Source organism: Maniola hyperantus, chromosome 2 (assembly GCF_902806685.2).
Source record: "Maniola hyperantus chromosome 2, iAphHyp1.2, whole genome shotgun sequence".
NCBI classification, from domain to species: domain Eukaryota; kingdom Metazoa; phylum Arthropoda; class Insecta; order Lepidoptera; family Nymphalidae; genus Maniola; species Maniola hyperantus.
Genome location: NC_048537.1, coordinates 2403744 through 2419570, shown reverse-complemented (window position 1 = coordinate 2419570; position 15827 = coordinate 2403744). Strand labels below are relative to the sequence as shown.

General features: G+C 38.4%; 2 protein-coding genes across 3 annotated transcripts in view; one reads left to right on the top strand and one right to left on the bottom strand.

Moving 5' to 3' along the window:
• Positions 1 to 4065, bottom strand: part of LOC117987228 (uncharacterized) — an 87001-nt gene extending 82936 nt beyond the window's left edge. For both annotated transcript variants that reach the window (XM_034974202.2, XM_034974195.2), the window contains exon 1: positions 3836 to 4065. The gene's annotated coding sequence lies outside the window, so the exon portion shown is untranslated. The remainder of the gene's footprint in view (positions 1 to 3835) is intronic.
• A 5854-nt stretch (positions 4066 to 9919) lies between these two features.
• LOC117991586 (calaxin) lies at positions 9920 to 14825 on the top strand. The gene is made up of 5 exons (XM_069508025.1): positions 9920 to 10137; positions 11775 to 11877; positions 13155 to 13417; positions 14132 to 14254; positions 14720 to 14825. Exons 1-5 carry the CDS (start codon positions 9920 to 9922, stop codon positions 14823 to 14825), a joined length of 813 nt encoding a protein of 270 aa, XP_069364126.1.
• Positions 14826 to 15827: the final 1002 nt, after the last annotated feature.

The following is a 15827-nucleotide window of genomic DNA, read 5'->3' as shown; positions in this document are numbered from 1 at the left end:
CGACTTCACTGAGGTTTTCTCAGTGACCTACGGACTATAAAACCTCCTCCCTTCGCTGGCCGTCCTTCCCGGTACTGCAATACGCAAATCTTCAGGCACTTCAGGTGCAGACTGTAGTATCGAATAAAATCAGTAATTATTTTACTATCGTCAAACCTACGTCAAAACTCAAATATGTATTCTATACTTTATTTTTCCTTCATGATCAACCCACCGCCGCGGCTCACTATAGAGCACGGGTCTCTTCTCTGGGTGAGAAGGGTTTGGAGTTTGGACATAGTCTACCACGCTGGCAATTTGCGAATTGGTAGACTTCACAAACCTTTGAGGACATTATGGAGAACTTTCGGGCATGCAAGTTGCCTCACGATGTTTTATTATCAGATGCTAGTGATAATAACCGGGACCGACAGATTAACGTGCTCTCCGAGGCACGGTGGAAACGAAAAGGCCAAAGTCGGTCACCCATCCAGTTACCGACTCGGATCAACGTTGTTTTACAATCGCAATATTTTTTTAAAAACATTATTAGTCATATCAAATGACTAACATTCCCCTTTCCTCTCCAACTAAGCGTCAAGCTTGTGCAAAGAGTAGGTACGACAATAGTACAACGGGCGGGGTTTGAACCGTCGACCTTTCGGTTTTCAGTCCACTCCTTTACACGTTTAGCTATTGAGGCGTTGTCACAACTAGGCCACAAGTCGCCTCGTATAGCCGCTTACTACGACAAAATCCCAGGAACAGGTCAGCTCAAAGATTGTTTCAAAGTTAACAAAAGGGAACCCGATCCTGATTCAAGACTAGTCGTCCCGGAGGCGAGCGCGGGATCAAAGCCCGTTAGTTGCCCTTTCCAGTTCCGCTGGTACGGGATTACGTGTACTTACACTGTGGATACATATCTAGGGCTTACCTAGCCCAGTCACGACTTTGAACTAAAGCTTCGTGTACATTGCGAAATATCTCGCGTGAGTGGGTCCTCGCATTTTTGTTGAAGTTGACTAAATCCTTATGGCCTTTTATCACATTGGTTTGTTAAGTCAAATGATTTTTAAAAAAACTGTTTTAGAATGCACAGGTAAAGACCTTTCATGATACTTGATATATAGTTATCTTACTTCGAAAATTGAAAATACTAATAATTAGTTCATGACCACAATTTAATTTTTTTTTGCTAGGTCAACGGGAAGTACCCAGTAGGATTCTTGACAGACCGGCCGACAAACAGACAGACAACAAAGTGATCCTATAATAAGGGTTCCATTTTTCCTTTAGGTACGGAACCCTAAAAATAGGAAAATACCTCCGTTCCCCCTTGTCATATGTCGCGCACGGATTTACATTGATTGTTCCAGTGTCAGAACATTTTATATATGAATTTATTCACACTATTGTAGGAAACCAATTTTGTGTCAAAATGTACTACAGGTCTGTCAACCCACCACCTGTGACCTGGCTCACTAAGTACCTAGTGAGCACGGGTCTGCTCTCAGAATGAGAAGGGTTTGGCCATAGTCCACCACGCTGATCAAATAGAGATTTAAAATCTCAAACACAGGCTAGGCAATGAGCTAGGAGACTCGTAGTCGAAGACTCCTTTACAAAGTCTTGATAACCTTATCAGTGTTTTATAGGATATATTTCGGAGAATATGCTCAGGAACTTTTTGATATTGTCCCCCCTTCACGATTTTACCACCGAACCCCAAGACGTCGGGCGAGTTCCATCCTAATGTCGCTGACATTTCATCTAACCGCACGAAACGTTTTGCGTCATCATTCCTCATACGCATGGCTAAAATTTGGCATACTCTTTGAGTATTGAGCAATGAGGAATATTATGCAGAGAGAGATAGACTGTTTAAAGGATAAGTCAACCAGAAAATGTTATGAGCAAATCTGTAAGAGCCATAACACCTATCTAAGATAATGTGAACACTGATTTTACCTATATTTTCTCTATGTTACTGATACTTTTAATTAGTGAAAGAAAGGAGGCTAAGAGTTTAAGGAAATGACTTAAGAGTGATTTTTATTGTCAAATTGAAGACTTAAACTAAACTTAAGTTGGTAAACTTAAGAACTATTAGGTACATGAGGTGAACTTAGGGTCATAGGCAGAGGAAAAGATACACATCAAGACATCAATTTTTTTAAACTATTTAAAGATTTAAGCATGCTTGAGATTTAAGCTTTTTTAATTGGTTTTAACCTTAGGATAAGAACCTGGGCTCCACTATAGAAAGGTTCACCACTATTTATTCACGAATATTATACTATATAGGTATAGCGGTAATATTCAGTATAAAGAGGTTCATTTGCACTTTACATATCTGTAATTTCAAGTTTCGGAGACACGTATTTATAGACATTTATACAATTTTAAAATGATTAACATTATAAATAGAAAACACGATTACTACATAGATTTCGTTAATATTCACTGGAAAGATATTAATTTGCACTGATCTTTACGTAATTTCTTAATTTCAAGACACGTAATCGCGTATTTTATACAGATTTATGTAAATAAAATGAAATTAATTAGGTCCCTAGCATTTTTAGAAACACAAAACCGCAAAGTATGAACTACGAACACATATAAAGATTACCATAACATAAACCTATAATACTTTTTTTTTAACTGGTTTTACGGCTCTGGGTTCTAATCTATAATAATCTTGCTGGGAACCAAAGACCAATAAAGTAAACTTAGCAAGATCCTTTTTTTTAAACTGGTTTTACGGCTCTGGGTTCTAATCTATAATAATCGTGCTGGGAACCAAAGACCAATAAAGTAAACTTAGCAAGATACTTTTTTTTAAACTGGTTTTACGGCTCTGGGTTCTAATCTATAATAATCTTGCTGGGAACCAAAGACCAATAACCAATTGACAAAAAACAAATGACAAAGTTTCATTTCCTAAACAAATTTTGGCAAAATTATGAATCGTTTTATGATCGTTATAAAACTTATGTTTCTACAAATAATTCACTTGATAAAACAAATTACCAGACAAATTGTCATTTCATAAAATATCATTTGACAAACAATTGATTTCTCCGTCGACGGGCCCCGGTCGACGAGAAGAGACCACCACTATGGTGGGGGGTCTCTTTCCGCCCCCCGCTCCCACCATCAAGAGCGAGCGAAGCGAGCTCGGGACTTGGGGCACTCCGACTCGGAATGGTTAGGTTAGAAGGGGATAAACCCCCCCCCCCCCCCTAACCTACCCAATCCTTAAGTTTTTTAAAACAGGCTACGCCAAAAGACTCGCTTTAAAGCCGTTTAGAAAAAAAAAGTTTACTTTACTGGTCTGTAGTCTGTACAGCAGCAGCAAAAGTATTATAGATTAGAACCCAGAGCCGTAAAATCAGTAAAAAAAAAAGTATTACAGGTGTTAACGGTGGTAACCTATGACAGTATCTATTGTATTTTGCGATTTTGTATTGTGTTTGTTTAGTTTATTCTAAAAATGCTAATTGTGATTAAAGTGATTAATTTTATTTAAAAAAATGATTTTCGAGCTCTGAAATTTTAACTTAGAGTTTCAGGAGCACCCCCTTTACTGCCCCCTATCCCAATGGATGGTATTGTACTCTATAGCAACCCTAGAACCTGGGTTTCAACTTTATCCCTCATTCATTTCTTCATTTTGTTTTTATTTTAAGTAGGCAAGCAAATCATTTTTAATAATAAAACTACATGATCAATGCCTTGAAATATATAAGTACTAGTAAATAGAATAGACTTCATTTTGAATCCATAAGACATCTGGATCCTGGTGTGCTACTTAGAAATAGTTTCTTGGCCTGAATAAAAATAAAATACGTACCCAAAGAATCGCCACCAAACAAACTGTTAAAGAGTCAATATTCACACCGTATTACACTAAAATTTTATCAGAATCAGATGGACAACACAAAGCACATTAATAATTTTAGATATAGCGAGTAACAAAGTTATGTTAATGTTCCAAAATAAATAATTTGTTCAACATTTTGTAACAAAAGCGACGAAACAACATTACTTCTTGATTTCTAGCGTTTGACAAGCTGTCACAGATTGTTCTGTGACATTTGACCACAATAAATGTGAATTGCTTGACATCTCTATGGAATTGACGTTTGATCAGTGTTGCCAAGTATTAATTTCATTTAGCCCATGCTTGAAAATAACTGTTGAATTTTAAACTTTTAAATTGCATTATAATTCATACTAAATTTATGTAAGTAACTATGTGGTATAAGTACGTATGTGATGGTAACTAATTCTGTTGTTCACTTAAACAAAATTAAATTGATAGGTCCAAATTGAATGCAATATCCTTTTCCACAGGGAGTATTGTGAAAGAGATAGCATTTAGCAATACATTTACACGGGACCTAATTAAAACTACTTATACCTAAACTAATTATACCTTAGGTATAGCTTTGTTTAGAAATTGTGTTTACAACGAATATTTGCGAATATTTCATTTTGTGATAACATACGAATGTTTGCGAATATTTCTCCGTCTGTTTGTCTGTCTATCAACCTTCCATCCATTTGTCTGTATAAAAAATGTTTAAATTATATTTTACTAGCGACTTGTCCTGGCTTCGCTTGGGTGTGATTTATATTATACCCTTATTAAATTCTCACACTAAAAATTACTGCTTCAGGCTTACCATAAAATTGAGTTAAAATACCCACCATATCATGGCACCACCGTTTGGTAGACATCGACATTTAACAGCGCAATTTGAATTTGACGTACACCTACACAGATTATATTATCTTGCATTTCATGGATAATATTCGATAATTTTATATTATATTTTTGATCAAATGTTCATAAAAAGATGCGAGGTAGATTTAAAACAAGATTTTTTCATATCGTGTGTTTAGCCTTATTAAATGATTTAAAACTTAAATTATAATAAGTAATTATAGCGGATAGATGGCAGCACCAGCTCCAGGAATAATATGTATTAAAAAGAGCAAATAATTTTTAAAGTTCATGAAAAAGATATCATTATTACTTTTCTCTATCTACGATTAATACCTTAGCAAACACTTTATTTAAATTTATTAAGATTATAACATTTTGTACTACTTATGCCATCTATGTAAGACAGTAAAACTAAAGAAAACTCCGTAGCTCAGTGGCCTACAGTCTACAGTCTACACGCGTACAGCCCAGATGCCTACAATTTAGAATTTCACAACCTTTCTGCTACGAATTGCGAATGGTTTTCCTAGAGGGAAACTTACTAAGCTGATACATAGTTTCATGGGTAAATCTTACGATTAAATAGAAAATTGTTTGACGCTGATTAATATTTTTTATTCACCAACCACCGTTATTATAAGCCAAGTGCGAGTCGGGCCTCGCTCTTTTAGGGTTCCGTACATAATTATGCTTTGATCATGTGCTATTTGGTCATGGTATGTTTGGTTCCGTGCTAGAGACCCGTGACACGCGGACAAACAGACAGACAGTAGAGTCTCACATTGACAGGGCTGGGCCGTTTTACCATTTGGGTACGGAAACGTCCATCTATTTGTATGTCTGTCTGCATGTCTGTCCGCGTGTCACAGGTCTCTAGCTCGTAGACGATATTTCGTCTATAACCCGAAAGGTATTTGGTGTAGAACGTTGACCCAAAACCGAAAATTGAATTAGAAATTCTATTGAATTATTTTTCAGTACGGCTGCCATACATGAAAAAGAAGACGGAAAAAACCCGTCTGCTAGCTTTTCTTTTCACATTCCAAAAATTTTTGGCTGTGTGGAGCTAGCAGACAGACAGACAGACACACTTTTACATATTTTATAATATTAGTATGAAAGTATGGAATAGATGATGCCCGAGACTTCGTCCGCAAGGATATTTTTATAAATCACTTGTGAATTATTGTTACGTATTTGATTTATATTTAAAAAAATAATTAACTTGTTTTTCTGGAATAAAAATGTTTGTGAAGTCTCCGAATCGGTTATCTTGTGTACGAAATTTCGTCAAAATGGATTTACCAGATAGACCTTGAAAACGTAACATACGAACACATTTGAATTTACAGTATTAGTTTGGATATGGATGAATTTCTAAAAAAAAATGGATAATGGATTGATAGATAAGATGGTTATGCAAAGTAGACCGTAACGTAGGTGAGTCGACAGTAAATTATGTCGAAATTTATAGACCTAAAGCCAAAACGTAGAAATATCAATACTCCCAAATAACGTAACCAAGCAACAGCCAACTTTATGTACGTACGAGATCGTGCGTTGCGATACAGGTTCTATTTACCTGTACGTATAGTATATGGTGTCAATAGGGGAGCTGCGGAGCTAACTATGTAAGTTTTGTTGCTATCCTTTCATTAATAGACAGTCTTTTGTAGGGCAACGATGTATTGTTTTGCTACGCTGAAGCTACGCCATAAGTTCGGCACGTAGCTTCACAGAGTACATTATATACTGCGTAGCTTATACTATTATATATATACTTCATTATTTACCGATTTTTTTCTCGAGTTCGGAATTTTCTCTGTAGCAATTGATTTAATCATGATTAATCATGATTTACAAATGATTTTTTTGATTAGGTGGCATGTTTTTCAATTAATTTAATGTTTAAACTTTAAAGAGCATTCATGAATTTCATTCGTTTTAATTTCGATCTATCAAAAATCCCGCAGGAAATTCTTTTATCCTCTCATATAGTAGACGTAGTGGGATTCTGCATTCTAGTAGAGAAGCCTACATGTAAAATCTCAAGTGTTTGCCTTTCGGTTTAAGCACCACGTCACGTCAGTCAGTTTCTCCTTTTATATGTAAAGAAGAGATTAAGTTTGTAAAATATGTAGGTATTATGTCTTAGAAGCCGTGAGCCTTTAGAACAGCTGTTCTAACGGGTGTTCTTTAAAACATAATTTGATTATTCTTTTTATGTAGGCACTTACCTGCCTACCGACCGCAACCTATCTATAGGCTCCTATAGGCTATAATCAAGCATATTAATTCCATTATTAACTGCACAATAAATGAGAGTGAAGTGAACTTCGTGCGTATTGCTCTCAGCATTTTAACAGGCGAACGTCTTCCAATGGGAATTATGGGATACCGCTAGTTATCAGAATTCAAAAATTTAGTAAAAATATTATTAAGATCACTTCGCGTGTTATTTAGAGGTTAGTACTTATCGATCGTGCATGCAAGGATTTTATTGACGGGTTATAAAAAACTATACATGATAATATTATGTGATAGATAGTTTATATGCTCCATATGATAAGAGTATGAGTTATAACTTATGAGATGCCGAAATTGAAAGATATAGATGCGAGTAAATAGGTAGGTACCTATCCACAAATCAAATCAAATCAAATAATTTATTCAAAATAGGTAGGTAGGTATTAATTACACTTATTGATTTTCAGTTGTTGTATTTGTGAGATATAGTGGTGATAATTTTTACGCGAACTTAAACCTAAAGCTACGAGGGTTCCAAACGCACCCAGGTCTAAGAAGAGCCCAGAAAAAAACTCAGCCGGGTATTCTTTTTATCATCACTACTTCACATCAAACTTATTAGAACTATGACAAAGCCGTTAAGCAACTCATTCCCAAGCTTTCTTATCATTTTCTATTTTCTGTATTGATAAGGTACTTAAATTATACTATAATATTTTAATATTGTACGCCATTATATGGCAGATTGTGACATGTACCTACTTAATAATTTATGTAACATCTTTTAATACTGACAATAATTATGCAATAAATGAATTATGAATTATGAATTTAAAAAATAATCCTATACATTGTTATAGAATTTTTCAATAACTTTACGTTTTAAATCCATTTTCATTTTTCTAAATGACTAAATAGAATGTCTCATAGAATGAATTTAATGAATTTAAGTAGGTAACTATCTAACTACCTGTAGTATGCGACAGGTTGAGATGGCAATCGGGGTATAAGGCGGGAGGACGACCCGCAAATCCGCACGTCACCCGCGCTCGCCCGCTCCGGGTTAGCTCGGGGGCTGTGCGGGTGTGCGGAGCGTTTCCTCCCCGATTGCTATCTCGACCTGTCGCGTACTGTACTAAACTTATGATATGGATATGGATGATATAATATCCATAGTAGGTAGGTATGTATATACCTTTTAACGTTAACCACATCGCGTTTTCTTTGTGAAGGGTATATTATGTACCTACCTACTCATAAATACTGAAAAAACCAGTCAATTGCGAGTCGGGCCTCGCTCTTTTAGGGTTCCATACGTAATAATGATTAAAATCATATATTTTCGATGTATGAACTGTTTCTTTTCCGACCTAGAACATCGCGATAAACCGTGAAAGAAAAACCAAAAAAAAACCATTTGTTTTGGTCACGGCTTACATACTTATAATACTTGCGTTGTTTTCAGTATTTGTTGTAGGTACAGTACATGAATACACTACAGTACATGGTACATAAATACCGAATTATCATGTTCCTAACTACTTTAGTTTTTGATATTTGACGGCCCCCCATTTCCTTATTTTTTAAGATAGAAAACAATGAAAATATATTCGTACTCAATAATATAACTATGTATACTTTACTCAATGAGCCCTAAGCTCTAAACAATGATACCCCACATGCTAGGGTAAGGAAAAAAATATTATTCCGGCTCCTTTTTCATGTTTGTTTTGGGTCAAACTTCTACACCAAATAGATAGGTACTAATATATTCAGGTTTGTAATTCATAAATTTTGTCTACGAGCTAGAGTCCTGTGACATGCGGACAGACAGACATACTACACACTACATACAGACAGACATACACAGATAGACAGACATACTACATAGACTGACATTAATAGGGCTTCGTTTTTACCCTTTTGGTACGGAACCCTAAAAACGAAAGATGATGAAGATAGGTAACGAATGTCAGCCTAGCCTTTATTTTTCAAGCCAGAAAAAGCTGACAGGAAATTCCTAATAGAGTTCTGCTTATCATTTCCGAATATATTAAGGTTTTTTTCTTAATGTATGGATAGCTTCTTCAAAGAAACTTGGCATCGATAATCGTCATACAAGTACTTAGGCTGAGATCTATAGAGCGCACTTTGACTTTGCTCAGACTTAAGATTGAGTTAAAACGAGACAGATTTATGTGAGAGATATACACCTGTCTCGTTTTAACTCTGTCGCGTATTGGTTCGCCTTCTCCCTGGGCTTCTTTTCTTTTATTTTGTCCTCAACTTCCAAAAGTTATAGGTAAGTAAAATCGAACCCCGATCTTCCAATTGGAACGCTGACGTCTTAACCCCTAGGCTATTACCGTTTTATTACAGCAGTGAAGTAATCAAAACCTAATCTAATTCTGTTTAGAAGTTTAGAAGCAATTAGCTAAGCTATTGTGGGTGATAGGTAGTGCGAGGCACGAACTATGAACTATGGTGGCTTTGTAATAGTTTCCTCTATTAGATGTAGAAAATAACAGTCAGTACATCGATACAGTAGCAATTTTTGGGTTGCGTATTTCTAGAATAAAAAGGAACCCTCATAAAATCACTTCGTTGTCTGTCAGGACCTGTTAACTTAAAAGAATCAAAACCCAACAGATATATTAAAATTACCAACTAACTGATGTGACATCAGTTACCTAGTAGGTAATTTGTATAATTTAAGTATTTGCAACATCTACGAGTATCAACGCACAGCTCAAACCACTGGACGGATCGGGCTCAAATTTTGCATGCAGATAGCTATTATGACGTAGGCATCCGCTAAGAAAGGATTTTTAAAAATTCAACCCCATAAGGGGTAAAATAGGAGTTCAAAATTTGTGAGGTCCACGCGGATGAAGTCGCGGGAATAAGCTAGTCTAGTCTAAAATAAAAATAATACTTAATCGATTTTTGTAATAGACAATGGCGGACAAGAAATATCAGCAACAGCAGCCACAAATCAGCATGGCGGCCAGTGCCATCGCCATGCGCGGCATCCGTCTCTTCCTCAACGCTGGGCGGGCGGCAGCGGAAAAACGCACCTCTCCTACTCGCTCCCGACGCACCAAGGCGGCCCTCCCTGCCAACAAGCTTCCGTTGAGCGGTATCGAGGCTTTGGTCAAGAGCACCAGGTTTACCAAGTAAGCAGCTGCTTATCTTCTCTCTCTGTCAATGCTGGGACGGCTGCAGTGGAGAAAACTGCCGAAAGTAGAAAGTTTGATTAAGGTTGTCAAACCTTACATAATAAATACATACCTACCTATACCTACAAGAGGTACAATTTTGGTGGCGTGCTCTTGGGAAGGCCTATGTCCAGCAGTGGACGCGAACAGGCTGATTGATTGATTGATTGTTCATAGATCAGTCAGTCAGTCAATCAGTCATCTTTCCTTTTATAATATTTAAAGATTGATTGAAGTAGTAAGCCCGTACACCACGTAGTAAACAGTAGGCTTTGACTTCTGTTTAGGCCCCTTGTCAGTTGTAATCGCAAGCCTCGCGAGGGTGGTTGTAGACACGCACCCCTACGTAGATACGTAACAATGCCGTATAGACATTTGAAGGAGAAAACCTTAGAGTATCTCTATAGAAACACGCATTTCAGCAAGTGAGTTTCGGGTTTTAGAACATTATTTACGGTGGAAATAATGTTTGGGTTCTATTCAAGATTTTTTGTTGCCATAACTAACTATAGTCTAACTAAGTACAAGTTGAGAAACATGTGAAGTAATTTATTTTAAGTTGACGCTAACTTACCTAAGTTACTTTTCAATTTAACTGATGTAAGTGTTAAATTTCAATTGTGTAATTTTCAATTAAGGACAGCAAAACATCGTGATTTGAAATTTTGATACGATTTCGGAGTACTTTTCTTTACACTAAATTCAACATATTGATTTATTTGGGTGATTTAGATACCTATTACATTAAAAGTGGAATATGTATTTATGTATTATGTATTCCATTTATGTGAGGTAACTGAGAGTCAATATATTTTGGCCTTTTTCAAACTTTACAGTGAAAAGTTTTGAACTGAAAGAATATTTATATGAGATCATAAATAGAATTTTATCGACTTCACAGGAGAAATATATGAGCTTGCAATTCAGTTTGTAGGTATTGTGTTGATGCACGTTTTTAAATAAAAAATAAAAAGTGCGAGTCCGACTCGCACACAAAGGGTTCCGTAATATCATACAAAAATAACAGTCTTTTTTTTGTTATATTCATTAACGGTTTTCGGATTTTCCCCTTTACTTATGCTATAAGACATTGCTACTTGCCTTTCATGATTCTAGCTCAACGGGAAGGCCGGGATGGCCGTACCGCCAAGCGATTTAGAGTTCCGGTACGATGCGGTATAGAAACCAAAGGGGTGTGGGTTTAATAAAAAACCGGCCAAGTGCAGATGTAACTCCTTAACCTGTGAACCCTACTTAGCCATGATAGTTTTCCTCTAAAATTTATTATATATACTACTGCTGTGAATTTTTTCACGTTCCTATGTACCACCATTTGGCTGATAGCGGGGTGGGGAGGGGGGGGGGGGGGGTTGGGGGGGCCCAAATTTAAATGGAAATCACTCACGATAGCTTAAACGCTGAAATAGCCCTACTAATTCTTTTCGTGAATAGAGTACCTAAATCATCATCATCATCATGAACCAATACACGTCCACTGCTGGACATAGGTCTCTTGTAGGGACTTCCACACACCACGGTCTTGCGCCGTCTGGATCCAGCGGCAGTACCTATATAGTTTTATCTTATCCGTCTAGGAATGAGCTGGAGGCGCTGTTCGCGATGTACCGCCGCCTGGTGGTGGAGGCGCAGGCTGTAGCGCCGACCACCGTCATCGGACAACCAGTTCCTAAAGTAGACGTGAGTCACATTTTTTCATATATTAATTTGCTATTATATATATTAAAGACTAATATTCCTCTTTCCCTCCGTATAATACGTAAGACTATTAAATTGATGGATTGGGAATTTTTCAGCAGGAGTCGTGAGATGGCCCTCTCCCCCCCCCCCCCCGCCCCCATTTCACTTGGTTGAATTTTCTGAAAATGCAAATTTTCAAGTTTTAGACCCAGAGATACAGACTGTAGGTACTTAAAAGATATATTTCTACCAAAATACTTACAAAGAACATGTGTAGATTTGAATGCTTGCGTGCTGAATTCTAGACATTCATTAAACTTGACTAATATAAAAATAAACTGTGTTTTTATATTTATATAGAATAGAATAGAATATAATATATTTTATTCAAGTAGACTTATTACAAGTGCTTTTGAATCGTTACCTAGTTTAATTTACCATAGAGCAAACATATGGCTTTTCTTTTGCCTACAGTGAAAGTTCTCAGTCGTAATAATGGGTTTTTTGATAAACATGATGTGGACGCACGCAATACGGTACGAAATCTGCTTATCGTTCGAGGGAACGACTTTGTTGTATTATGCTTATGTCATGATTCATGGCCAATTACCTAAACAAATACCTACCTACTGCTCGATAGAGTTCAATGATATTGGTACCGAAAACCAACTTATTAGGTTAATATTTGTTATGGTTATTTCGACTATCGAAAATAATATTAGGTACGTGGTAGACTTTTGGCGTAGCATGGCATTGTGTTGACATGAAATAAAGATATTTGAATTTGAAAAGCTACGTTGCGTTTAGGCTTTGATAATAATCTCAACTTGTATCGAAATGGGAACAGAAAGAGTTTTATTCAAATAAAATTTTACAAGTACCTACCTCTGCGGTTGGACCTCCTTGTACCTACGTAAAAAAATTGTTAAAAAATCGGCCAAGTGCGAGTCGGACTCGCACATGAAGGTTTCCATAAATCGAATCGAAGTCTATACCATCGTATGTAAACTTTTTAATTTTTTTTGGTGATGTGACCCCAAAATTCACGGTTTTCGGATATTTCCCTATTATGCTCTCTCGTCCGTGCTTGTGCTTTAAGACCTACCTGCCAAATTTTATGATTTTAGGTCAACGGGAAGCACCATAATATACTAAATAGGTTTTGATTCCCTTGATGGGTTATGACAGGCACAGAATGAAGTGATCCTATAAGGAGTACTTTTCTTCTTTGGACATATGGAGCCCTAAAAAACTACGACTCCTCATTCATTTGCCAGGGTATCGACCAGAACACATTCCGCGACGTGATGCACAACACTTTCGACCTAGTCACCGAAGAAATAATCCTTGATCGGATCTGGTTCACCTGGGAGCGAGGAGCCAGCGGAGGTGAAGGCGCTCTAAAGTTCGAGGCATGGGCCCGCGGGCTGAGCAAGCTGCTGCGAGGCAACGACGAGGAGCGGCGCGCGCACTGCTTCGCCGTGTACGACTTGAACTGCGACGGGTACATCACTAGAGATGAGATGTTTCTACTGCTCAAGTGAGTTCCCTTCTTCCATAATTATATACAACGTCCAGGAACTTTACTAAGGCTACGTTAGTACTGTTATATATTCTGTGCTAAGGCCACTGACGTTGAGTCCTAACTATGTATGGTTCACCTAGAGTTGATATATGTGCTACCTGCAATCAGCTATCCCTACAAAAACTGCCTACCACGAATAACAGAAAGATCAAACTGACTGTGTTCGTTCGCGGTGGATACACGTCAATCCGAACTCCATCCAAAATATATTAATCTCGTTGTTCGTTGACGGCGCGTTGATGGCGGCGGTGCAGTGGACAAACGCCCTACCTGCCAAACCGAGACTTGCTGACTTACTGACCACTTACTGACCAGGGCACCGGGACACAACGCTTCAGACCGGGACATGTCCCGGTGTACCGGGACGTATGGCAGCCCTAACCTAGAAGCGAGGCGCGAGCGCCGGGGAAGGAGCTCTCAATTTCGGAGCTCGCGGCCATATAATGTGATAAATGATCACAAAGAACAATGGAGAACTCTCAAGCATGCAGGTTTCCTTACGATGTTTTTCCTTCACTTTCTACACTTATAATGAATTAATGATGGTTTTTAGGGTCACGATTTACCCTTTGGGTACCCTAAAAACCATCATTAATTTATGATGAGTCCAAATCAATTAATTCAATAAAATTGTCTTGATTTGGCTAAATATATATTTTTTGTTTTCAGGAACTCCTTGCTAAAGCAGCCGGGAGATGAGGACCCAGATGAGGGAGTGAGGGATCTGGTGGAACTGGTGCTGAAGAAAATGGATATAGATAAAGACGGGAAGTTGTCTATGGATGATTACAGGTAGGTTCGACTATCATCTTGAAGTTTTCTTCAGGGAACAACAAACTTTTCTTTTCTTTTCTATAGTACGCGACACGTCGAGACGGCAATCAGGGTGGGTACGCCCCTCACACCCGCACAGCCCCAGCGGGGGCGGCGGATGATTCCGTAAATCGTTGCAGTAGCGGCAGCAACGCGACAGCGGTAGCAATCCGACAGTTCATTTGCTGTCTCTCTTCTTCTTATTTTGCTTTGTGGCTATTGCTGTCTCTCTCTAGCCGGACGTTTGACAGCAATGATCGCAGTTTACGCCTGTCGCAAGCTTGTCGCGAGATACGTAATCACCGCTGGTGGCAAGTGCCGATGCAGCCTAAGATGGAGCGCGCGCAGTTGGTTGGTACCTATATATTAACAGTTCTCATTTAAAAGGCAAAGTAACGCCTGCTTCTATAGAACAGTTCTCATTTTATTGTTTACACTTTACAGGCAAGCAGTTGAACAAGAGCCTCTGCTACTAGAGGCATTCGGGCAATGCTTACCTTCAAGGCGTCACGCCACTACGTTTCTTAAGACTTTAAGTACGAAGCAATAAAAATTAAAGGCGCACTGGTACTTATCGACGGAGTGTCTGTTGCTAGAACTATAATACAGGAGACGCACGCACTTCGTAGGTGCGCCTCGGACGTGCGGTGGGGGCAGTGGCGTGCAGGTCATAGAGGCATAAATGCACTGCTTACCCCAGTTGTAATAGCTCAATGAAAATTTTACATTATGACCTGCCAGTAAAGGTTCCTACCTAACTTATGCCTACCCTGGCTTCAAACCCTGTGCACGCCACTGGGTGGGGGGACCTCGTGAGCGGGTCCCCGGTGGAGGGTTCGCCTCAGCGGTCGTCGTTAGTTGGGTCGCGCAGGAGCGCCGCTGGGTTTTAGTGAGTATTCCGGTTGCCTCTCGGCCGGCAAGTCCCACATACTTCGGCGACCTCCCTGGCGCAGTGGTGAGCGCTGTGGTCTTAATAGTGGGAGGTCCCGGGTTCGATTCCTGGCAGGGGTTTGGAATTTTATAATTTCTAAATTTCTGGTCTGGTCTGGTGGGAGGCTTCGGCCGTGGCTAGTTACCACCCTACCGGCAAAGCCGTGCTGCCAAGCGATTTAGCGTTCCGGTACGATGCCGTGTAGAAACCAAAGGGGTATGGGTTTAATAAAAACTGCCATACCCCTTCCAGGTTAGCCCGCTATCATCTTAGACTGCATCACCACTTACCACCAGGTGAGATTGCAGTCAAGGGCTAACTTGTATCTGAATAAAAAAATAAAAAAAAAGTTCCCTCCAGTTAGTTAGCTGGCTGGCTGGCTTCCAGAAGGATGCGTAAACGCATTTCCCAGCGTTAAAAAAGGTAGACAGACGGATATAAGTAAATAACTCATTACTCGATATTTACATTTAATTCCATTATTACTATTTACAATAAAACTGTATCGACACCATATTTTTAGAATTAGATAATTTTAAATGTACCTATGAATTCCTAATCCCTAATGACCATTACAATAATTATTAGGTAAGTAGCTCCTTATCATCAGTGATTAGTGAT